The following is a 26327-nucleotide window of genomic DNA, read 5'->3' on the forward strand; positions in this document are numbered from 1 at the left end:
GTAACCTTAAGGCAATTCCTAGACTCATCACATATCTCTGAAACTCAATTTAGAGATTGTCTTTCATTAAGGCATTAACATTCAATAAGAGGAGAAACTGAAGAAGTCTGGCTCAACCATTATAAACAAACTGAATTAGACTTAAAACCATGACAAAAGAGAGTGAGCCTCACTTGGCTTTTGCATGTCCATGTAGAAAAAATCATATGATTCAGGAACCTATGAGGAATATTTATATAAAGAGCACAATGGTGACCCTTCTGCCATGTACGGTAGGTGGATTTAGGAATGGGGTTCAAGGTCATTTGCTCATATAGTCTTCCAGACTTCAGACTTCCCTGGTCAACCTTGATTAAACAGGGGGCAGCAGCCAGCCAAATACAGAATAATTTGACACAAGACATAGAAAAGCTTGGAATCAGTAAACGTAGATATGGAGAACATTGGTCTCTCAAAATGTGTTGAATATTCACCTCACCCTTTACTTCATTTGCTGCTGCTGCTGCTGTTGCGGATGACGGTGCTGCTGCTGTGGGTGCTGAGGCTGCTGCTGCGGTTGCTGATGTTGCTGCTGTTGCTGCTGATGCTGTTGCGGATGACGGTGGTGCTGCTGTGGGTGCTGAGGCTGGGGATGGTGGTGGTGTTGCTGGGGGTGATGGTGGCGGCTAGATACTCCTCCTCTGATAGATGCTCCTCTGATGGCGTTGCTCATGCTGGGGGAGCCCTGGCTGTGGTGGTGCCCTGCCCGGATGGGCTTAGCTAGAAAGGGAGCAGAAAAACTCTCATTGCATTTGAAGTATAGATGGTACAATAACAAAGTAAACATATACATAATAACTGAATGTCCACAGTTATGGTATACATACTAAAAGGCCTATGGTAGGTGGTTCCTACATTACTCTTGTAAAACAAAAATGGCACAACCTACCCATGTGTTTAAGGTACTGTGATATATAATAACAAATGTACTAAATATTTTGTAGTTCTTATGTTATAAAACTACTTAATACTGAACACTGAGTACTAAATATTTAGTTGTTCTCATGAAATAATAGAAATGAATACTGAACACTGAGTATGGTATGCTCTCCCTCACCGATCTGTGCAGAGTGTCCCCTCCTAGCGATGTTCTTGTTGCGGACGGCCTCTTTGATGCGGTCCACCTCCTGCTGGTAGCGTTTGCGGTCGCGCATCGCACTCTCCTTGGCCTCGCGCAGAGCTGCCTCCAGGGCCTTCACCCTCTCCACAGTGGCCCGCAGACGCTTCTCCAGCTTGGGGAGCTCGCAGCGCAGGTCTGCATTGTCACGCACCAGCTGGGAGAGAGAGACAGAGAGTGAGACGGAGAGCGAGAGAGAGAGAGAGAAATTATTTGTTAGATAAGAAAGAAAGAGTATAGAGACACGTTACAACACAAAAATGTGATTGAACTAATATGCCTGTAGAATTATGATGTAAGCCTTTATCACTACTTAATTTAAATATTCATGTTTTATAGAGACATTTTACCAATTCAAAGAACCAAACACAAACAACCATCTCCTGTTATCAAAAAAAGACAACCATTAGCCTATATCTATTGCCAAGACTAGACAGTTGTGCAGAAGTCACTTAAAGAGGCCCACTTGTTTGTGGACTTTGGTGAGCTGTTCCAGATTATTCTCCAAGAAGATGATCTTCTGTTTCTGGGCCAAGCTGCCTCCAGCTTCATCACACTCCAGCTCAACACTCTGTGAGGGGCAGACAGGAAGAGATTATATAAACACTCGCCTAAATTCAGACGCTAAAGCAACAAAACCACAGTCCATTCAAATTGAAAACAACTGCTGAAATAGAATGTTCTGAATTTGTTCCTTGAAGTCTGACTGGCATCACTCCACGTGCTGAGTGATATTAGGTCACTCAAGATGACTGAATATTTTAAATTAAAAAAGAAAGAAGAGCAAGGGGAGCGTGTGGGGGCAGAGGCAAAGCAGCTAGTTTACCACACACTCCTTCAAAGCAACTCCTATCTGGGTGTGATATCCCAAACCAGCTTCCTCCCTTTACTCCTAGGAGAGCTCCTGTCCTTCATTTGGGCATTGCAATGCTGAGAAGGTCAATGTTATGGGCAAATTACTTCTTCTAGCTATTTTTGACAGCTGAAATTGTGCGTGTAATCCGTGTCCACACAAACACATATGAATGGCCCAATGGCGACAAGCACTGTGCCTGGTTTAAGACCACAGCAGGAGAAATACAGAAACTAATTTCCCTAATACTCTACTGCGGCTTAGTCAGTGTAACATCAAGTGAGCGGTACCGGACTACCAAAAACGCTCTACCACAGGCTTTGGGCACGAAGCATTATGTCAAGTTTCAGGCAATGCTCCATGTGGTGGAACCTGCGAGTGAAGATGAAAGGGACAAGCTGAGGAAAGTAGCCAGCTTCTTGGAAAACTTCAAAGAGAGATGTAAGACCCTGTACCAGCCATTTCAGCAGGTTGCATTGGGCGAGTTCATAGTGAACTCAAAACATAGGTCCAGCATTCAACAGAAAACAACAAAACCAACAAAATGGGGAATAAAACTGAGGGTCCTGGCTGATGGACACCTTGATCAGAGCAGGAGAGGATCCCAGTTTAAAAAGCTTGGGGTATGAGGTTGTCATGAAGCATGTAACACTGTTGATCAGTAAGGGCTTTCATGTACCGTATATTTTGACAATTTGTATGCATCTGTAAAACTGGTGAAAGATTGGTTTAAACTCGTGAACCCAGCTACAGAGACTTTGCAGCATCCTTGAAAACAGCAAGAAATGGGCGCAAAAAACTTGAAAGAGTCAGCATGAGACGGGAACGTGATGGAGTCTGTTTTGGGGACGACGGGGCTGTTGCAATCTTGTCCTCGATTGAATGTGCAAATCCTTATCTTATGGTGCCAAGGAAGCAAAAAGTCTGAGATTGCTATATTAATGCTGAAGTCAGGCAGCCTGTGACATTTCAACCATTACAGTCAATACATGAACGCTGTTGACAACAATGTATTAAAGAAGTGCATGAAGTGGTGGAAAGTACTATTTCTCCGCATGATTGATCTCGATGATTTTTATCCTTTTTCAATTTCATCAACTCAGCATCCTGACAGTTGCTATGCAACCTCTAGGAAAGAAAGGAAGGTGCGATCTTACTGTAACGCCCTTCAGTGCCAAGTCTACCTTCACTGCACCAGAGACTGGAATTGTTTTGGAATTTGTAAATTTTAAAGTTACCACTTTGATTAAAATGGATCTATAGTTCTGTAATTATATCTGCACGGACCTGTAATAATGGTAGGTTTTACACCGATGTCTACGGATCTTTATCTGATCATTCCGAATGAGCTGCCATGTGCCATGTTATCTAGATAGTTAATTTGCTATGAGGGAAACTACATTGTATTAACTACATACTAAAACTTCAAACTGCATCATTCTACCAGGTAAGGCCAGCTGCAGTTGCAGTGGACCTACATATATGCACACAAAGGATGTCATCACTCTACTCTTGACTGTGTATTAACAGCTAAACTGATGTCACCCCTTGGACCCTGACTCTAATGCTGACCACACAAGGCTGAGCTGAGGAGTGATGCGTGCATCATCCTCCCCCTGAAGAGGCACCCGTGGATTTCCTGAGCATGTCGTCAATGTTTCAGCCAAGGTCTCTTTTGAGTTTCCTTTCTCACAGTGCTGCCTCATCCTGTGCCCCGCTGGCAAACGCTGAAGCCATGAGCCAAGGAAGGATGGCACTGAGCCACCGGGGCGTACAAGGGAGGTGGAGAACCCCGGTGGTGACAACACGACCATCACGGCCATCATCGAAAGGTTACTGTGGCTCAAACTCAAGGATGCTCAGGGAACACAGGGGTGGTCGCTCACCTTTGACCCCACTCACACCCCTGGACTTGCACAACTGGGCAAATTTAGCTTTGCAATAACCTGTGAAACTGTCGAGTTAGTTTCTGTTTTTATATATCCTGTCTCTGTCCCCTTTGCACATAAAGGATGCATAAGCCGTTAAAAAGCAGTCATTATTTTAGTTTAATATTGTTTAAGACATGCTGTAAAATAACAGGAATGCGTTCTTACTCTCTTTACACGAGTATTGAGATCGTCAATGAAGTGCTTCCGTAGATTATGGAGTGATTGAAGTTCTTTTGCCTATAAAGAAAAGATTAAAAATGAAAAACTTAAAGCAATCATTGTTCTCACACAGACACATGTAGATATAACATTACACATTATAACATTAGGGCTCTTTTACATAAATCATAAGGAGTCAATCCATGTATTCACTGTATTCACTTATAACAAAGATGTGCTGTTGTTTGCTGAAAGGGGCTTCATAGAGAGATGTGAATGCACTCGCATTGCATTAGTGGATGTGCCAAACATGAAGGGAGGGATTTGTGCACTGTTAAAAATGATTCATGCTCGGATGAACACTAATACTTATGATGGGTTCTCCCACCAGCACTCTACAAGCTACAATTAGAGAAAGCCAATGGCCTGCTGGGAAATGTGAACAGTGTCCGCTCACCACAGTCTCCTCAAGGCCTTTGAGATCCTCCTTAGCCTGCTCCCTCTTTTCGTTAAGAAACCTGCAGGATAGATGTTTTGGTCAAAGGCAGACACGCTACATTGAAAAACCTGCATTTTGTTTCCCTTGTTTGCACCCCATAACCTCCAGCAGCCCCCCAAAGCCTTAAAGTGGTTTATAGTCTGGAGCGCAACATGACAAACTACAGCTTTTTTTGTTGCAACGACAAAATTGTTTTGCTCTTGATGTATGATGTAATTTGAGCCTGTCAATCTATGCATTAGAATATATTTGTTGTCAGTGTTCTACTTGTTGCCATGAGTTGTCACACTACAGACTACATGGTTAGTGAAAAACAATGTCGCTGAGTGCATGTGAAATGAAATACTTCCCTAATCAACTTGTATGAAACTGAAAGGAAGAGCGGCACTGGAGCTTTAGAAAAATACAGTAAATGTGTGACAAACTATCTTGACAGTAGGGGGCAGTATGGAGATAATATACCAGGAGACTCACATGAGGTTCTGCAGCTTCTCGTCCTTCTCCAGCTCCTGCTGCTTCAGCTTGTCATTGTCAGACACGAGCTTTGTCCGCTCTAGCTGCAGGCCCTCATTCAGACTGCAGGGGAATCACACACAGTTGAAGAAGTCAACTCTATGTTAATTCCACTCGATTTCAATCAACCTTGATCTCAATTCAACTCAATAATTTACTGTATTTCGTTTTGCACAATGGCGCAGCATCTTTGTTCATGGTGTCATGCTGATCAAAATTGCACTTTATTTCAAGATCCCTGTTCACATCGGGGCACCACAAAGCTGTTGACAATACATTGTAAGGCAGAATTTTAAAGTGAAAAGGAAGTTCCAGCTTAATTGTTGGCAGCGTTCTGATGGTTATTTTAAGATAATGACACAATCACTCACTCCTTGAGCTCGTCCAGGATCCTCTGCTTGCCTTCGACCTCGTCTCGTAGGCGTGACAGCTGCTTCTGGTGGGCTTCTCTATGGCTCTCCATCTGCTCCTCCAGGGTTTTCTGCAGAGAGACAGAGGAAAAGCCACACTCGCTATTTTTATTTACTGGTTTATTTGTTACTGTGGAGATTCATTTCAACTTTCTGAGATACAAACCATCCAATGCACTGAAAAACAAAAACATGATTTGTAACTTTGTTTGCTGAATTCTGGAGAAATGGAAGAAGAGGATGGAAGAACATCAGCGGCAGCTGTTGTAGGTGATGCCTAAACAAGCGTGAAAGAGGAGGGGGGAGGGTAGATAGAGAGTGAAAGAGGAGGAGGGGTAGATAGAGATTGAAAGAGGAGGGGTAGATAGAGAGTGAAAGAGGAGGAGGGGTAGATAGAGATTGAAAGAGGAGGGGTAGATAGAGAGTGAAAGAGGAGGGGGGGTAGATAGAGAGTGAAAGAGGAGGAGGGGTAGATAGAGATTGAAAGAGGAGGGGTAGATAGAGAGTGAAAGAGGAGGGGGGGGGTAGATAGAGAGTGAAAGAGGAGGAGGGGTAGATAGAGATTGAAAGAGGAGGAGGGGTAGATAGAGAGTGAAAGAGGAGGGGGGGATGGATAGAGAGTGAAAGAGAAGGGGGGTAGATAGAGAGTAAAAGAGGAAGTGATAGAGAGTGAGAGCTCATTCACCTTGATCTCCTCAGCATCCTGTAGTCTGCTCATGTGCTCCTTCTCTTTATCCATCTCAGACACCACATGCATTTTCTCTGTGGAGACATCATGACAGTGATTGGTTAGCAGAGACCTGTGTGTGTGTTACAAGTGGGCTACAGATGTATGTATTTATCAGTATCAGTGTGTATGACATCAAATGCACCTTCTGTTTGCAACTTGGCTAGCTCCTCCATCAGGGAGTCCTGGCTCTCCTCCAGCCGCCTCTTCTTCTGCTCCATGTTCTGCATGTAGTCAGTCAGGGACTTGATCTTGGCTTGGAGCTAAGGAAGGAAAAACACAATACGACTTTCTTTTTTACCTCAGCCGATGAGCTAAAGATCTTGTGGTTTCCATTGTGAGAATGAGAGTTTTCCCCAGTGTGCAGACTGGGATGCAGAAGCACACGACCCTTGGCTTGGAGCCTCTTCTAGTCTGTACCTGAGAGATGAGGAGCTGACAGGAGGCTAGCTCCTTCTCGTTGGCCTGCATCTTGCGTGTGGTGTCAGCCTGAGTGCTCTCCAGCTGTTTGCTGCGGTTCACCAGCGACTTCACCTCCGACTTCATCTTACTGATGTAGAGACGAGCCATGGTGAACTCCTCCTCTATGACGCCATTCACCTCGGTCATCTATATTAGACGGAGAAAACGGGCGTTAAAAATAACTTCAGTGTGGGCACTAGAAGACAGGGAGAGTAAAGAGTGGTAAAGACAGGTGGTTTTATTGGTGGTAGCTTGGTCATCTTTCTGAGATTTGATGTTTAAATTGACTGACAGTGAACTGAATTCACTGAATTTGTGTTGAATTCATGGAGCTGACTTTCACACAAAGAAACTCTGTGGAGGGGTGGGGTACTTTGAACCCAGTGGAAGTCCAGAGTTCAGTGCCCACAAGTTACATTTTAGCAGAATAGAACATCTCCTTAATCAGATATATAAATGACCTAGCTGAGTACATGGGTTATACAAAAACGAGGAAGGACCAGGACTGAGCTGAAGTGTAGAGTGAGGGTATTTACCGCCTTGAGGTCGGTGGTGCCGAGGACGCTGCCAATGTCACTGAGGTCACGCAGCAGCAGGTTGAGGATCTCTGCAGCCCTCTTCTTCTGGTGGCCACTCAGGTCCTGCAGCTGGGCCAGCTCCCTCTCCACAGCCATCAGAGAGGCCTGGACACAGACACACACACACACACACACACACACACACACACACACACACACACACACAACACATGAGCACACATCCATACATGCATACATGCACACATGCACACACACACACACACACACACACACACACACACACACACACACGAGCACACATCCATCCCGAAAACACACACGCACACACACACACTCACAGTTTTCTGGGAGAGCTCCTCGCTGAGCTGGTCGCTGCAGCGGCCCCTCTCCTCCGCCTGCTGGCTCTTCTGGTCGTAGTTGACGGCCAGCTCCTCCAGCGCCTGCAACACCTCCTTCACCTCCTCCTTAGACGCCTCATTGTCCCGATGCAGCCGTGACACATCCTCCTGGGTCTTCTCGTAGTCCCGCCGCGTTGATGCCACGAGCTAGGTGTGTGTGTGTGTTTAAATGTTCATGTGTGTGGGAAGGTACAAATCAGGATACAATTCACACCATCAATGCATAATCGCATTCTAGCCTGCCATGAAAGTATATTCCAAAGCATTCTGGTTGGCATGCACACGGCAAGGTTGAAAAGTGTGCATGCATGCTTTGCAAAGCTGCATGTTTTCTATAAGTGTGGTGCTGGATAACAGGATAGTTATTAAAATGGCACTAAAATATATATGTTATAGCACAGTTGAAATACTTGTCATTGTCACTAAATAGAAAAAGACTGTATCCGCATTCATGTGAAGACTATACGGGTTTTCTGTCTGATTTTACACGAAATGTGCAAATTAGTTTAAATAGTATGCTTAGTTGATAACCAAAAATAGGATGATTACTTGCAATTTGCATTCAAAATAGCCTTCACAGTTTGCCATGTCACCAAATGCACCTGACAATACACACAATGAACGGGGCCGTATGAGTGTGGCATTACAGGAGCTCTCAAACTCTGAAGTGCACTGTGACAAGATGGTGGCCCTAATGGAGCTGTCATTACCGGAGCCGCATTCATATTCAAATGGTTTCTCCCCCCACTTTAGTATTGTCCTGGAGAAAATTATAGCTGCACAACCATGTTTAAAAAAATACGGCACCTGACATGAATTCTCAAGTAGGCTTGCTGGTGATTTGTTTGCTTTGTTCTTCTCTACCGCAGAGAGGAGATGTTCTCTTTCTCCACTAGGTGGCAGTGAGTTTACTCTTGTTATTTTTTTATTTTCCATATTCCTATCTCCCCCTTGTATGGAAATGGAAATCCATCTCTCAGTCTAACATGGGATGATAAGCAGTGACTCAGGGCATAAATCCATATTTCATGATGACGTGCTGTGGCTGTGGATGCGGACCGAGCTGAATGGGGTATTTCTATGGTGGAATAGGTGATGGAATTGTGATGGCGCTGAGCTGTTGTGCATCTCTAATATTACTGGAGAATCCAAAATCCAAGCAGTAGTTTCCAAGGAATAGTTTGTATTCATATATACATAGGTATAAATAAATCTATTTCTGTATGTATAGTCATTTTTTGTAGGCCCTGTATTCATACAGTATATGGAAGTAAATACTTATAAATGTAGATGGCATTGTGTGTGTATATGTATGCATATGGGCTTGTGTATGTTTATGTGTGTGTGTGTGTGTGTGTGTGTGTGTGTGTGTGTGTGTGTGTGTGTGTGTGTGTGTGTGTGTGTGTGTGTGTGTGTGTGTGTGTGTGTTTGTGTGTGTGTGTGTGTGTGTGTGTGTCTGTGTCAGTGTGTGTGTGTGTGTGTGTGTGTGTGTGTGTGCGTGTGTGTGTGTGTGTGTGTGTGTGCACGCATGCGTCTCTAGTCTGTGCTCACCTCATCCTGATCAACCATCTGCTGCCTGAGCTCCTCTGCCAGTTGACTCTGCTGGTTGATTTCATCGTCCTGGGGAGAGAGGGGGAGGGGGGCGTTTTCACACATTTGGAGGAGGGTCTCAAAAATGGCCACACTTTGCTCAAATACCACGGCAACCATTAGTAATGGAACATGACCATGAGCATGTAGTAATACAGCATCGGACTGTACTGTAGCAATGTGTAAACCTATCATGGAGTCTGTGTACATGGAGGACATAAACATTATATGACCAACAATAGAATAACATTTTGCTACTATCTCAATGAAAGATATGATCATGAGCAAGTCTAACCCCAAACCTCAACATTGTTATTGTAAAGCCTTTTTTCAGTATCAGACTATCTCTGCAGTCCAGCTGTGGTGGAGTCCCACCTTGTCATCCAGCTGCTGGTAGAGGTCGTTGATCAGCTCCTCGTACTGGGTCTTCTCTGCGTCTGCGAGGGGCACAGTGGCCGGGGCCGGCGTCTCAACCAGGGGAGTGCTCTCTGCATTCTTCTGCTCTTTTGGAGCGGACTGCTCCTCCACAGGAACGGCCTCTCCTGGAAGAACGAGAGAAAGAGAGAGAATGTATAAAGAACAGTACAGGTGGATTTGAACCTGCAAGGAACCTTACTTCAGCATCAAGTCATTGGTTTTGCGGTTACAAAAGATATGCATATTCAAGGTACAAGGCACAAAATAGAGTTCCTAAAATACCTCTAGGATAAGCAAATACCTGCCATAACAGCCAAAACCTAAATGACCTAAAATAAAATAAAAAGTTTTGTGTAGTTGGATCCATTTTCAAAACACCAGCAACATTTTCCTCAGAGTATGACACACAGGGAATCAATCCCAAGAGTCACATTCATGATATGAGAGGCGATCAGGCAGATATTCGGCGTAACAACGCCAGCAGACAGACTTAACTCCCTGCTGCGGATATGTGCCAGGCAACACCTCCTCCGTGAATAATCCCCTCAGTCTGAAATAATAATAAAAAAAGCCGGAATGAGCCGGTGGGAGACAACCCTGCTGTGAGGCTACCGATAAGGAAAGTGGTGGAAGTTACAAGGGGGGGGGGGGCTTCTTCAGACAGACAGGCGGAGAGTAACAGGCTATAAAAGCACTGTCTGGTTCTTTGTAGTGGAGACTGGTATCTGCAGCGTAGCAAGCCACAAGTTTGTGTTATCTGTCATCAGGAAAAATATGTACAAAGACTGTTTTTAATTGGATTGGACTGAAAAGAGAGTACCCACTAGGTAAGTAAAAAGATGGCAAAAACAGCCACTGACAGTGAAAAAGAATCATGACTACTGAACCAGCCCATTCCAACATTCTACAGAAGACTATAGAATCTGGGAGCAGCAAATGCTACAACACTAACTTTATTGTTTCAACCTAGACAGCATATGCAAATGTTACATGCAACAGTAATCGGTTAGGAAACCTTTCTATACCTCTCATCATCAAAATTCATAACAGCTACTATGGATTAGAATATGTGTCTTAAGATGAGATCCTGTCTATAAAATGTTTATTAGGCATACAAACTATTACAAACATTTCCTTTCATGCATTCCCTGCTCAGCTCTTTATGGATTGAGAGCAAATATGACCTAATTCATTCAGATCCACTCAATAGTTAAAATGGAATGGCTAGAGACTCAGAGGCTAACATAACATTGTATTCATCCACATAATTACTGCACTAGACTTCCTCGGTTCCACGCAGATATGAGGTAAAACTGGGTTAGTCATTCAGAGGGAAATAAACAGAAGCCAAGCAGTAGGAGGCCGAAAGCCTGACCCATTTCAGTCCGGTAAAAGGAGAGTAGAAAGTAAGGAAGAAGCTGAGGTTTGTGGAGGCCTTTTTTGCTTGTTAGCAAAGCTAACTTACAATACTGTGTGCCTGAACACTGCCGTTAAACCCATTACATCAACTGAATCCCCAACATTAGTCTAACAACGTCCTTAATGGCAGGCAGGACAAAAAAAATAACAGTAATGAGTGATGCACTACAAAGGAGGAGCAGAAGAGAGATCCAGAACCTGTGATCTCAAAAAGCACAACAAAATAATATATGTAATTCTAATCAATCTTAATTCATCTAATAACAGGCACATTGAACATGCTTTGATTTCATATTTTAATGCATAAACACACGGTATGAATGTCAGTATATCACTTAGAGGCATTGAGGCAACCCCTGAACACAATATGTACTTGATGAGACAGTGACATGTGTCTAACATGAGCTCTGGGGCTCTCTGTTCTCCCACTCGTTATCACACTCAATCTCTTTTTCATCTTCATCCTGGATATAGGAACCTCATAACTGCTCTCAGCTGCTCTATCTACTAATATATCTGTCTGTTTGCTACACTCAGTAGTCCTCCTAAGTTCAAAAGCTCTTATGGAAGTCTACCTCTTGCTTCGATCTTATTGAACTATCTCTTCCCTTCCACCTGTTTTCTTCCTTTGTTTTCAGCCCTTAACTCTTGGACCAACTCTGCACAGAATGTTTTAGCAGCTTTGCTTGTCTTTTTGGCTACACAACTGACTCCACATGCACACCTTCTCTCAGTGTCCTTTGGCCTTTGACCTCTGGCCTTGGGCTCCATCCCTCCCCTGCCTTTACCTTTCCTCCAGCGCCTCAGCTCAGTCTCCAGGCGCTGAATGATGTGCTTCAGACCTCTGTTCTTCTCCTTCTCCTTCTCATACTTCTTCTTCCACTCCTCTGCAGTTAGCTCCATGTTCACAGACACTGTGTTCTTGATAGTCTTAGCTCTGCATGAAAGGATGGTGATCATCAGCTACTAGGTTGACAGAGCTACTTGTATTGACACATACAGCAGGAAACAAAAGTTTGATGTGAAAGGACATCTGGAGGAAATGTAGTGAAGTGTCACTATCACACGGCATTATAATAAGGCTAAAGGTACAAATTTAAATGAAAGATACTATTACAGATACAATTCAGTAATGATTTGTATTAGTCAATTCAGTATTAGTTCAATTGTTTATAATTAGATTTAAGTGATTGAATGAAATTAAATTTAGACACCATTTTAATTTTAATTATTTCAAAGCTTTGAAATGATTTAAAACATATCAGTGGACATGCCCATTACACATATGTGTATAAAGAGTATAATTCCTTAACAGATATTCCAAATATTCAACTATCACTTAAAAGAAGAATCTATGACTCAGTACTTAGACATACATTAACTCTTGGATGTGTTGGATGAAGCATTAGCATGCTGATCACATACAGACACAAGACCTAATTTCAGATTCATCAAATTCATAATCATCAGTCTTCTGTCTTGTGTTCAAGCTCTTTCTCAATCTTTCTCTCCCTCTCGGTGTATCTCTCCCTGCTTGTGTGTGTGTGTGTCTCTCAATGTGATTGAACCCACAAACAGGGAGATTAAATTGCAATTACTCTCACCGTAGGCTGCTGGTTAAACAGAGATGCTGTATCTACAGGTCACAGTGTGCTGCGCTAATAGTCATTTGGGGCTTTCACTAAAATGCTACTACATGTTAATGCCTTTGTCTAACATACTAGTTTAGACAAATGGTAAGAGGATGAAGGAGTTGCAAATCAGAATTAAGGATCAGAGTAAATAATGATTGACAGTAATCAATAATTCAATGAATCTTCTATTTATTTGTATTTGTTGCTTTTAATTGGACCTAGGTTAAAATGTAAGAGTTTCTGGTTGAAGTTCCTGGTATATGAAATGACCTAAGGGAGGTGTGAGTGAGTGTTTTCACCACCCCTACTCTCTTGGTCATATCAAAGTGTCTTTTTATTCCTTATAGCCTGTTTCTTGATTGATCATTCTCAGACTGAGACACCATTAAAATAATTACCATTAATGAGTATCCCAGACTAAGATTCGGAACATCTGTTAACTCTTCAGGCCAAACCCAGCCGTTTAAAATCTGTAGTGTAAATGCACGCTGTAGTTCTGCAGACACATTCAACTTTAGCTTTGGCAGTTCTTCTTGGAAACTGCTTGTTTGATGAAGCCAGTCCACAAAAGAAACTCTAACAAACCCTTTGTATTATTTTAGGAAAATATTCATGCAATGTAACCTCACTACTTCGTTACAATCTTTGTCTCATACAATATCTTCAAACTACATAGTTTTGTGTCTTTTGAAATGCCCTCACCCACCAAGCCAATTGAGTTCTGCATGAATAATGAAAAAAGAATGATCTGTAGCTTATTGTAGAGGCTTTGGCTCCTGTGGACATGCCCCTCCCTCTCTTCTTGTATTTCCTGCTCAGACTTACATGTGGGCCTTACACATTTAATATCTAGCTATAATTCAGTCACTGAGACTGAGGCAGCTTGCCTCATGTTTCATGCATAAGCGTTACATATTAATATTCATGCACACAGTCCTTTTGCTAATCACCAGGTTAGCAAAGACACTCATTTAGAATTTTTCATAACTGAATGAACTGGATTGTAGCCAGCATGACCGCATATGTTTAGTAACACCAGATCATACAGCTAGTTCTAGTCTATGTGAAATCAGTTCACTCAAAATCTTCCAATTCTAATACCAATCCTGGTATTTTGCCTACAGTAATGTAAAATAATGTATAATAGCAGAGTGAACAGCCTTAAACCCCAAACCCAAAATGGAAACAGCATGTCTTTCTCATTAAAAGTCCTGGCGTCAGCTTTCGGATGCATTGTTCTGGGAATACGGATCTGGGCTGAGTGCTGGCGGCGTTTCTGCTAGACAGCTGAGTGTCCTGAGGGGTTGGGTCTCCGGTGACATGGAGAGCATTGGGCTGGAAATGTGTGCATACGGAAGCTGTCTCTCTCACACACACAAACACACACACACACACACACACACACACACTCAAGGGCCTCCGCACATGCTTACACATTATCTGTCCGACTGGCTCTTTCCTTATTCGGTTGTCTTTCTGTTTTCTTTCTGTCTTTTTTTGTGTCTGTCTGTCTGTCTTTGGCTGTCTCTCTGTCTGTCTGTCTGTCTGTCTGTAGGTCTGTCTGTCTGTCTGTCTGTCTGTCTGTTAATCCATCCATCCTTCCACTCATCCATCCATCTCACCTCTGTCCAAACATGAGTGTGGACTTGGTCTCTGCCTCATTGTAGACAGAGGGAGAGCAGCAAATGATGATGGTAGTCCTGCAGTTCCCACCGAGGGAGTCCTGTAGGATCCTGGTCATCTTGCTGTCTCGGTATGGCACGTGGGCTTTCTGAAACCCAGGACAGAAGTAAGTCATAAGCCTGAAAAATAATGATCCTTACAAATCTGTGACTAAAACACTTGGACAAAGTGGGGAAATACAGATTTTGAATATTACATGCACTCTATTTAATATTTATGATGGAACATCCATCTAAGCAGGGCCATGACTGACTGCTTGTGCCCAGTTACAAAAGTGGAAGAATTTCAGTAACTCCTAGGTAAGAGAGTCATCAATTTCTTCTACAACTATTTCTTCACAACCCTGGCTGACAAGCTAAAAATGATGGTGAGCGTGTAGAGAGAGAGAGAGAGAGAATGAGAGAGAGTGAGGGCAGTGAAGCAGAAAGGAAGAGTAAGAAGGACTGACAGAACACTTACGTTCCCCTCAGCCAAAGCGGCGATGACGTTCCCCAGAGCAGAGAGGGACTTATTGATATTTTTAGCTTCATCCAGCACGGCTCCTTCTGCCCCAGTTTTACTGACCTTAAAAGCAAACACATGGTGAACATCCACGCTCGCAAAGACAGGGGTGAGGGACAGATTCTGACCTAGAGACGAACCTCGGGGGGATGGGACAGAGAGGGATGAGACAGTGGACTGTACTTTAGACCACTATCAGTCTTGGATCTCGTTATCTTGCTGCACCATGGTGAAAAAAATGACTGAAAGGTGGATGTCGTATCCAGGCATTATCACCTATTACAGATTGGGACTCACACAAGTAATCAATGATGGAAGATCTCTATGACTGATCAAATCCATTATATACGGTTTTGACCTTCTGAACACAGAAGTGGTCATGCGAAAGTACCAGGGGGGTGTTTATGTCAAGACCTAGACCATGGCTTAGCTGTTTACTACGACCATTGAACAAGGGAACTAAAGAAATATCCTTACTCATCACTGAAGCTATACTGAAACGTCTATCAAGAGAGATTATTACAATGGCGTCATGGATAATGTCTCATTTATTGTGGCCCATACTGTATGTATTTCTGAAAATGCATGTGCTGAAAGGTCTGAAAAGGCAGGTTTGTTTTAATTGTTTCTGAACGGTATGTCACAGTCAGTCAAGTTATTCAGCTACTCTCCTCCAGAGGTGACTGAGAACATGAGAACAGACCAGAATCGACCAGCGTCTAACCTTTTCACTGCCGGCCAGATCCACCAGATAAAGCTTGCCGGAGAGCTTCTTCTCTGTCTCCACATTCTCCTGCTTGATATTGATCTGGAAGATGCTGTGACTGCGGGAGCTGTGCTCATTCATGTCTGCAGAGAACATGAAGGGGACAACGGCCGTGAGAACACATCATCAACTTCCTTGCATTTGAAAATAAATGACAGTAACAAGTGAAAGCCATGTTCCAGTTCAGCTTTTCTTCCCCCACAGTTTAATAGGTCTGTATTTTCCTGATAAGTGAGGTCTATGGCAGACCAAGGAGTATGTGTTTAATGAGGTAATAAGCCAGTGTCCTCACACACCCTACAGGGATTGTTTGAGAATACTCTGCATACACAGCCTGAGGGAGGTGACTGGATAGGAAACACCGTGGCAAGCAAACGCTTGAGTGATTGACAAGCAGTAAATGGGTGGTTTACTGTGCACAATCTCCATGATGGGAGGAAGAACTGTATTGCCTGGAGCTTATTTCTGCCGGGAAAGTACTCCCCCCATTAGATTAGGAGGCTGTGAGTCGACTGCACATAAATGAGGAGTTATGAGCGTCTCACTTGTAACTGCGACGTGGCGGTTGGCTTTTCCCTCATCAATGACATCCATCACCTCCTCTGGGCTGGACACAAAGCGCTCTGTGCAGCCCTGGAAACATAACACACACACACACACACACACACACACACACACACACACACACACACACACACACACACACACACACAGAGGTGTCAAATCAACCCAAAAACCATTAGCGTTTCAGTGTGGTTAGATGAGTTTACATTGTCGTAAAAGCATGTTCATATTTAAAGATATTTTAATTAATCAGGAAAACACCTTTGTAATGAGTTGCTGCATAATTTATAAAAATGGCTTTTCACCTTCACATAGGGCACCCTTAACTTGTCTTCATGTACAGCCAGGTTGATCTTGGACACTAACAGAGAAAATTGTCAATACACAATCTATACACGTCTTTTAAATGCACTCAGTTTCAGGAAGAAATACTCTGCACCATAATTTTTGGTCACCGCATTTACACTACTACAGTGACACAATAAGTTTCCAATTGACCTAAAAAACAGGTCACGGGCACACTGCCTTCTACTCACCATCCAGAAGATCTCTGATTTTGTCAAGGTAGATCTCAAAATAGGACACCTGTGGACAGAAAGAGAATTCTGAATCATTTTGCATTTGTGACCAGTTGACTCTGTATGTCACTGCTTTAAATCGCTGTGATTTATAGATTCCTATGTCTGTACCCACTGACACGTAGTCAGGCATCTTAATCCCTGACAAATGTACATATAAACAATTTAAACATGCATAAACAAACAATATTAACTAGTAAAATCTATATGTTGCTTTCAAGGAATCAAAATAGAACAAGAACATGTCAGTGGGGTTTGTCCTCTCAGTCACAGAAGGGCACAGAAAGCATCTGTAGCCCAGTGACCCAGATCGAGAGCCCACGGCCCATATGGCACAGGTGGCACATCCGCTGGCATCTCAGGGGGTATCTATGGGTGACGTGTAATCCCCCACCAGTTCAGGATGTCATCTCATCCAACAGAAAGACCCCCCGCTCACATCATCTACTCTTAAACAATAAGGTACAACTGCTGCTGAGAACTCCTCTACAATGATTGAAAATTCTTAAAAACAGATATAAAGATATAGCTATCAACGGCTGTATTTCAAATGATGGGCAAATAGTCACCTTAATGTGGAACTCCAGGTTCTCATCCATGGAGTAGATGTGGTCAAAAATGTCCTCAGCAATGCGAGGGATAATCCCCATAACCTGATGGTCATGGAGTTTGCCCTGGGGGGAGGACAGAGACAGAGGAGATTGAAGGGGTTACAGACATTGGCACAAACAGCTACAGATGAAGTCACTGCAGTGGTGGGAAAGAATTGTATTCTGTCTTTTCTTTTCGTCTGTTTACTAAGCCAATGCTAAAGCTGAGCTATCGTATCAGAGAGGTGTTGTTTAAACATTTTTGTTCTAATACAATCAGGTGGGATTTCATCAAATGTTCATGATATGAAAAATGCAACTGACCTTGGGGCGTTTCTAATATCAGGAAAAGGAATGGTGGTGACTGACTCTAGTCTAAACCTTGCTATTGTTTCATATGGTTTACTATACAGCATGCCCCCATGCGCACCAAAATGCAATAAAACTGTAATAATAAAAAGGTTATTTACTCAAGCCACCATTTAGCCTGAAGGACACACACACACACACACACACACATACACACACACACACACACACACACACACACACACAACCCCCAATGGAATTGTGTGTGAGTGTGTGTCTGTGAAAATGACATTACCCGAGTATAAACATTCCTATTAATATCACTGGTATTTAAAGGCTTCGATTTCAAAATGAAATCATTTGATTTATATTTCTAGACACTCCCTAAAGCCTCCAGGGCTGTTTCCAGGGAAACTACTGCAGTTTCCTGGTGAGCAATCTGCTCTTGTGGGTTAGTGACGTGCCTCCGCCGACACGGCAACATAATTCCGCCTCGCTGTGGGTTCGGTCCAGTATGGGCTAGGTTTCAGCAAAGTCAGGAGAATTCCAGTAACCAACCGGCAGACTAAGAAATTACATCAGAGAATAACTGCAGCTACTTCCTGTGTGGTGCAGTAGAAGGTGTTTCAGGTTCCTGGCCAGAGAGAGCCAAACATGCCAAACATGCTCTGTATCATGCCGCAGATTTGGAACCTAAACTCGTTAACTACATTTCATGATTCCTCTGATTGAGCTATCAGGTATCTCATCCGGTTTTACCTGACATTCTAAGGGTGGACAAGGGTGGTAATGAGGAGCTTCCTGGCAATACTTTATATTTAGCACTGATGGAGAAGAGCGATCATAGAAAATGGCAGTGTGGAGTTTCACAGAAGCCAGAATGACTTTGATTAGATGACTAACACGCCTATATAGAGCAGCTTTGCAATCAGATCTGAACAGACAGCAGACAAGACATACACACTTCATTGGTTAAACAATTGTATTCCATCCACAACTGGAACAGTATGTGTAACTGGGAACGGCTGTACAACCAGACTGCTTATGTTTTGAGTTTCCTATGTTTACAGCACGTCTTGGGTTTAAGGAGGTGACGGATGTTTGTGACACAGCAAAGCAACCATGACAGAGCTTGGTGTTAGGCTGCAGGTGAAACCCCCGACACATAATCCTCCTACCATCCTTTAATCATCTTGTTTCACTGCTCTAAGACGCTTATGAGGACATTAAATAAAAATCCCACATCTTTAAACCCCTTTTCCGGAACCCCCTAAGGATTACGGCTCAAGACCACCATTTAATCTCTATCCGTGCCCAACAAAGGTTTTCTGTTATTCAAACAATAATTAAATATAATTATCTTTTATATAGAACCGGAAATAAAATAGTTTTAGTTGAAGTTAATCCATTAAATGTGCTTCATGCTTCTAAAATTAAAATAAAATATAAATAAAAGACAAGATAGCACATCCCTTATTTAGACCATTCTGTCTAAATATGTCCTGAATCACATTAGGTGATGGGCCTTACCTCCATGGTGTGAGTCTTCCCTGATGCTGTTTGACCATAGGCGAATATGGTTCCATTGTAACCGCCAAGCACATCTGCGGAAAAAGAAACACACATATTTCAGATTCGACTGCTTTATTAATCAACACATGATCTATGTTCAATGGCCCTCTCTGAAAAAGAGTTTACCTTTGACAATCTGTTTGGCACAGTTTTCGTACACTTCCACCTGCTCTGTGTCTGGCGGAAGGACTCTGTCAAAGACGTATGGTTTGCCCTGCAGAAGACAGATAAGCATCAGCCAGGTCAACAGCTTTCATTTGCAGCGAGTTTCATTTCAACTGATGAACTGATAAAATTGAATGAAATTTAATTTAGATTAAATTGTGACAGACAGATACATTCTGTACATACAAACACATATATATTACACTTCTATTCAAATTTGTAAAAACTTCCCCAGCCACTCCCCTTTAGATATCTTTTATATCCTCCTGCAATGAATTCATGAATGTTTCCTGCCAGGACTTACATGTTACAGTTAAGAGGGAAACAAATGTCTGAGTGAGTGCTTAAGTGTCTGAAAGACAAGGTTCCTCTCAGCCAGAACTAGGGCACAGAGGATTTGGGGATCCCTGAGGATCGGCAGTGCAGTTGCATCCAGATGCTACGTGAGCTTGCTAGCCCCCCCAGAGGACCACGCTCACAGGGGGGAGCCTGGCCAAATCGCATAAAGGCATTTACATGTTGAGCGTGACGGGGCAACTGCCTGCCACGGGCACTATTGCCATAGGGAGTTACAAGGCTAAAGTATTGCACATGAAAGGGGCAGCTTCTTCCTTGCAAGGTAAGCCTACAGTGCAGACACTCTGAAAGTTGGAGTAGGCAGTGAGTTTTTGCAAATTTAAGGTTATTGTTGCTATCAGACTGCCAGATCTTACGCAAAAACTAGGTCTTTAAGGTCATCAACAAAATATCCTTAAAGTCATGCAGCGAAACATAATCTTACATCACTGAACAACAAACTGCATTGAGATTAAGTGCGGGTGAATCCACTTAAAATGATTTAATTTCACGGCCTCCTTTGCATATTACTTTTTCTGTCTCTGATTCCTAGTGGAGCTGCTGGCGAATTCATGGCTCAAGGGTGAGCTTTTAAAAGACCCAATCCCACCCATCCCCCAACTGTCTGTCAGCACTCCTCTCCTTTGAAATCCACCAATTTGGCTGCTAATTTACCCTGTCCCTGCTGAACCCATTAGTGGAGTATGGCACTGTGTAAGTGTAAGTGATGAGGCAAGAAAAGGCACACTTAACCTGCATCAATGCCAAATGTGTCTAATGATGAATAAGCTATCTCCATGTAGTACTGCAGATGTAATCAAGATTCATTGCCAAAGTTTGAACAATTAATTCCATTAGCACAAGTGTTCTTTTAGGAAGAACTTCCTTTTCTTCCTCACACAAACACACAAACAAACAGACGAGGGCTGGGATGACTGCATACAATGCCTGGCCGTCATTGCAAAGCATGATTCACAATTCTGTCACGTTTCGCTGACAGTTATCACGCTTTAACATCATGAACACAGAGATGAGTGGACTATAGGAATACCCTAGGGCACTGAAGGCCTTTACTGGAAAGCTATGCTATGAACACAAAGAAGCGGCTAATCAATATGTTTACGTGTGTGAGTGAGTGTATGTGTGTGTGTGTGTGTGTGTGTGTGTGTGTGTATGAGTGAGTGTGTGTATGTGTGTGTGTGTGTGCATGAGACAGAGAAAGAGAGGGAGCGACTGTGTGGGTATATCTGTGACATTTCGAATCTCTTCTGCTAGACACAGATAGCTCTTTGAAGCAGCGGCGTCTCTTTACTTTTCCCCTGTCTGAGAGCATATTTAGAGGTCGGTCAGTCACACAGACAGCAGGAGAAATGGAATGCCGGTTTGTCTACACTGAGCCAGTTACCACGGAAACTGCCTCCCAGTGGGAGAGACCTTTACTGATTGGACATCAGTTGGCTCCAGGTGTTCCCCAAAAACTGATTGCAAAGGATGGGAACATGATTGCTTATGAGCTGTAAATGTAATGCAGTGTGTGTGTGTGTGTGTGTGTGTGTGTGTGTGTGTGAAAATACACCTCAACCTACTATTACCATCCCATTCCCAGGGCAACAAGAGTACGTAAAGAACACGCCACAGACATGTTTTCCTGTGGTTTGACCTAGCACTGTATTGTGCTTTTCTCTTCTATTTGTACAACAGGTCACTAACCTTCTCACACTGATGCAAGCTGTGAGTGAAATACTGCTGGTGGCTGCTTGCAAGATTTACATGCATGCACTCCTACACAGACACTTCATTATGTACTCTCCATATCTGGCACGTGACTGTGCATACATGCACACTCACACACATGTACACACACGCACGCGCGCACGCACACTCACATACACAAATTCACACACACAGCGATATGATAAAGACCCACACCTGCACACACACACACCCTTGAGTAACGTTCCTACACATACAGTGTATTCCACATGACATGTTCTCTTTCTCAATAATTGATGTGCTCTCTCGCAAGACGGTCAAGGTCTTTCCACATGAGAGGAGAGAGCTTGGATCTCAACACGTTCCATCACTACTAGTTGAAAACAAGAGAAATCAGCACTCCGAATTGCAGGACTCCGTCCTGGTGTGAAAATGATCGTCTACCACAACTTCAAATATCCACTAGCTTTTGTTTACTCAGTAAAGCTCCTCCGTCTCTAGCCTTTAGTTTGTAGTCTCGAGCATATGTATGGCCACACAGCTCTGTCCTTTGAAACCCTCTGTGGGAATTCATTTTTCACATTTCTTCCTATCACCAGCTGCCTGCCGGTAAGGTCTGACAACCTCCCATCTCCATCACCATGGAGACGTTATTCACACAGAGGGCCTCAAGGTCTTCCGTCATGCTGGAGGTGTGTTGTTACCTCCTTGCTGTAGACGAACGGTACACCAGGATTTCAGAAAAGCAAATGCCAAACGTGTTTCTATTATTTTCCAGACTGACTGCTATTAACACAGGTTTTTTCTGCTCCACATAGTTCAATTTTTATCAGACACACAAATGGCTATGCAGGACACTGTTGTATGTGTGTGTGTGTGTGTGTGTGTGTGTGTGTGTGTGTGTGTGTGTCTGTGTGTGTGTGTCTGTGTGTGTGTGTGTGTGTGTGTATGAGGGAATGCATTACTGTTTAAAACAAAGATACGGACATAACGGAAACACGCAGCGTGTGTAACTGTAACAAAGATACGGACATAATGCACACACGCACCATGAGTCATTGTAGAAGTGTTGAAGGCACTTTTAAAAATCGGGGTTCTGTGAAAAGAGGGGATGTGTGGGGGTCAGGGGATCTCCAGCAGTCGATGAGGATAATGTAAAATGCATGAGGGATAAAAGGCGTCCCACTGCTTACATTTAGGCAGGGTTTCCCTGCAGTACTGTGGAACATACACGTCGCCTATTCTCAGCTTAGATTTACCTCCAGATAGCTTTAATGGAGGGCTAGATATTTCGTGGTGTATTATCTTACATTCAGTAACATTTTACATCAACATTTGCTGGACTTACAATAGTTAATGCATTAATGCACATGCAATTATGCGATTATAAACCTCAGTATTTTTAACTATTCATTTTTTGGGGGGCATTAGAGATTTTGCTTAGCTTGATGTCTGTTTGTCTATAGGGACATGTAGCATTAGCCAATCATGTGAAGCAGGTCATTCAAACCAACATTTGTGTGTATTGTATGACTCAGTACTGTAACAACAGTGTTCAGGGACACAAATCTGCGTGCATTTAAGTTGTCATTGAAAACACTAACCAACTGAGAATAAAATCCATTTATCTGATGGCGATAAACTGAGTTAATGGAGCAACACTTATTTTATGAAGGCATTTGCAAGCCCCCTTTCCACACATATTGGAAATCTAATTTTCTTCTGAATTAAATGAAAATAAAAATGAATTGGCCACTAAAATGCATCTTTGCAGCTCTTGGAAAAGCATGTAATGGATTTGTCATTTAAAACTGCTGCATAAGCTGCATATTATATATTATATGACTTGATGCAACAAATAAAAAACAGACCTTCAATCATGACATGAATTAAAACACACAGCTGTCAGCGGTGACAGAAGGGTTCTGCCCAATTTGGTTGGAAATGGAGGGGAAGGAGGTATGAGAATTTAACCCTTCCCCCACACCCCCCCACCACAATAATTACCATTTATTGGCAGTACCCCCTGCACTAGGCCGTGCACCAATTCTCCTGAGCAACAGAGGCCAGCCACGTAGGTAACCACACAAAGGAGCCATCTGTCTCTGACTTCAGCAGTCTAATAATAAAGCATCTCTGTTTGACACAGAATGATGATGCAGCATGATTTGTGCATTCACCTTTAAAATGGCCTCACAGATGAGTGGAGTAAGTGATGTAGGTGATGGCTGGGCCGGTTAAAAGCTAAGGATGTCCAGTCAAGCAGGCCAGACAACGTTTTACGTGTATTCAGCTCCAGACGCACACAATTAGTAAACCCTTATTCATGCACCTGCTGCCTAAATTGGCCAGCCGCTCAATATTAAATAAAATACAATCCGCATAGAAAACAAAGACTAAAAGAAAGCACATACACAAAAAAATCTACACAAGCCTGCAGACAGACACACACACACACACACTTGCATTTCCAACTGGTTACACAACGCACAGTCTTGTAACTATGCCCACAAAGACCTGAACGTAGTCCATTCCCCTACCCAGTCTAATCAGGCACAACAGTACTGTTGTCATTTGTAGATTCACACAAATGAATAAAACCTGCAGTGATGCAGATGGCAAAGCACTGGCACGGGTGTGTTTGCCTATCTGAATGACATTATCCTCTAGGGAAGGGACACAGCTGGGCAAAGCCAGAATGAGTCAGGTGTCCAGGAGAAAATTGTTGCTTTGGCTGCAACTGCATAGATAAACCACATTAAGAAAATCTCAAGCTTGGGTTTAATTGTTCCCTGAGGAAACATGCACACAAAGACTCAAACTGTTTCAGATCGCAATCACTTCTTCACTTGAGAATCTAAATTACAAAAACATGGGCCCCTCCTCTCTTATCTCTGTCTCTCTTTCTCTCTCGTACACACATACAGTTTTCCATTGCTGCTGGTTTCTCCTTTTATCAGAATATCTCCTCACACAGCACATCAGATCTCTTATTTGTGTCACTTTGCACAACGTCAGCAGGCGGTTTCTTCGTTCGACAGCCATTTTTTCCTGTCAGTGGCTTGGGCTTGATTCAATTCCCTTCACAGTAAAGCACTTTGACCCATACAGACAAGACTAAACAACAAACAGTAGCTGTTGCCACGGCAATCAAAACACCCATACTGGAGTGATTATCTAGAAGTCATGCAAAATTGAATTCCTTTTTGGACAAAGACTTGCAGACTATTGAAGCAATAGCTGAAAGGTGACTGTTCTCAGACATGGCGTGTAAAATCTCGCTCCCAAATATGGAAATGGGACATTCAAAATTCTGGTTGGCCAACACATTTGGATCTCAAAGAAGTTGTATTCCATACATCTGTTTACACAGAACTATCATAATTTCACCGACATATTGCAAAACAACTGCATGAAGTCCATAGCTATTGCTTAAGTTTTTTTCTCCAGCTCATATGTTTTTTAATTTCATTGTTATTATAGGTCCTTTTTATCACTTTTTAATTTTAATTTGTTTTCACCCTCATCAATAGTCTACCATACTAAACCAAGACATGTAGCCTGTGATTTCAATAACGGAAAGAGACAAACGGACAACAAAGATGCAATTCGGATAGTTTGCGATATTAGCTCTGTAAACATGAAGAGGAAATTATATTAGCTAAAATTGAGAAATCCTGGTAACAGCCATGCATCCTATGACACCATTAATAGTCTGATGATGACAAATCTGCCCCAAAACACTGTCATGGAGAGTTCATTCCGGTCGGGGTAATTCAATTCTCCATGACAATGCATAATATATTAGCCTATTATAATTAAGCTGGTGAATGTCTCTGGTCGAGATTGTTTTCTGATTTCTAAACGGATATTCACAGCATGGCCACATTACTTCAACCCTGTTCTGCATCTGAACAAACAAAATGTCAAAGAATTAAGACGACAGGGCTTCGATGTAGCCTAAATCAGTTTTGCCAATAGAGAAATGTAAGAGACGATGGTGCATATATGTGCGTGTTGTCGTCAGCGGGTAGATTTAGGTCGAAACTATAGCTGTGCTATGTAGCTATTGGGATGTTGACTGTTTTGATTTGAGCTGGTGGATGCTAAAAATTAAACAAAAGTATTCTACAGCCTATAGCCTATCTGTAGTAGCAGTGTTGTCTGATTTTAGTGTCAAATTCAGCACGTAAAGATAGGGTAGCCTACAACAAAGGTATTTTGCATCTGTACTGAAATGCTGCTGTCTGAAGTCTCTCCTTCCAAAAACAGTCTGCAAAAAAGTTGAACAATTCAGGCAACTTACCGACACGACAACCGTGTCGTCCCCTTTGAATTTAGGAATGTATTTATCCCCTCGTGATATTTCAGCTCCGTTCAATGGCCTGAACCGGCACATTACTTTTACACAGCATTCAGATGCATCCGCCATCTCTGCCAGTCCAAGTGAAAAATGATTAGAGAAACTTTCACAACCAGCGAAATCAAAGCGCAAAGCCTTTTCAAAACATTAAGCCGCGATGCGCATTGTTGGTCGTCGATGGCAGCGTCTCCTCCAGTCGTTTGCGACCGCGGTGAATTTCTTTAGCGCAAACGTCACCTGTAGCCCGAAACAATTCACAATTGTATTAACAAATTCAATATCTTAACCGTGCAATGAAAGCAAAATGAAAGACGATGAAACTTTATTTCCGTGAAGCCTGGCACGCAAATCCCAAATCGCCTAGGTGGTTCGTCTGGCCCGCAGCATCAGCACCTCTGCACTCCACCTACGTTTCCACCCCTCCTTCGAGAGCTTCCGAGTCTGAACACCCCCAGCACTGTTGGAACCGTACCCTTTTCC

The 26327-nt window shown here is 42.9% G+C and overlaps 1 protein-coding gene across 1 annotated transcript; it reads right to left on the minus strand.

The window, feature by feature from the left end:
- Window positions 1-211: 211 nt before the first annotated feature.
- On the minus strand, window positions 212-25916 carry kif5c (kinesin family member 5C; the record flags this gene model as incomplete). Its single annotated transcript, XM_080839712.1, has 26 exons — window positions 212-219; window positions 601-759; window positions 1097-1313; window positions 1623-1727; window positions 4106-4177; window positions 4557-4617; window positions 5073-5174; window positions 5483-5592; window positions 6207-6283; window positions 6394-6511; window positions 6669-6857; window positions 7247-7393; window positions 7588-7794; window positions 9199-9267; window positions 9613-9779; window positions 11862-12010; window positions 14330-14478; window positions 14850-14954; window positions 15616-15740; window positions 16203-16290; window positions 16527-16582; window positions 16758-16806; window positions 17369-17473; window positions 19229-19302; window positions 19397-19484; window positions 25791-25916. The coding sequence occupies 26 exons, from the start codon at window positions 25914-25916 to the stop codon at window positions 212-214; spliced, it is 2922 nt and encodes a 973-aa protein (XP_080695838.1).
- Window positions 25917-26327: the final 411 nt, after the last annotated feature.

This window comes from Sprattus sprattus (assembly GCF_963457725.1).
Source record: "Sprattus sprattus genome assembly, chromosome: 5".
NCBI classification, from domain to species: domain Eukaryota; kingdom Metazoa; phylum Chordata; class Actinopteri; order Clupeiformes; family Clupeidae; genus Sprattus; species Sprattus sprattus.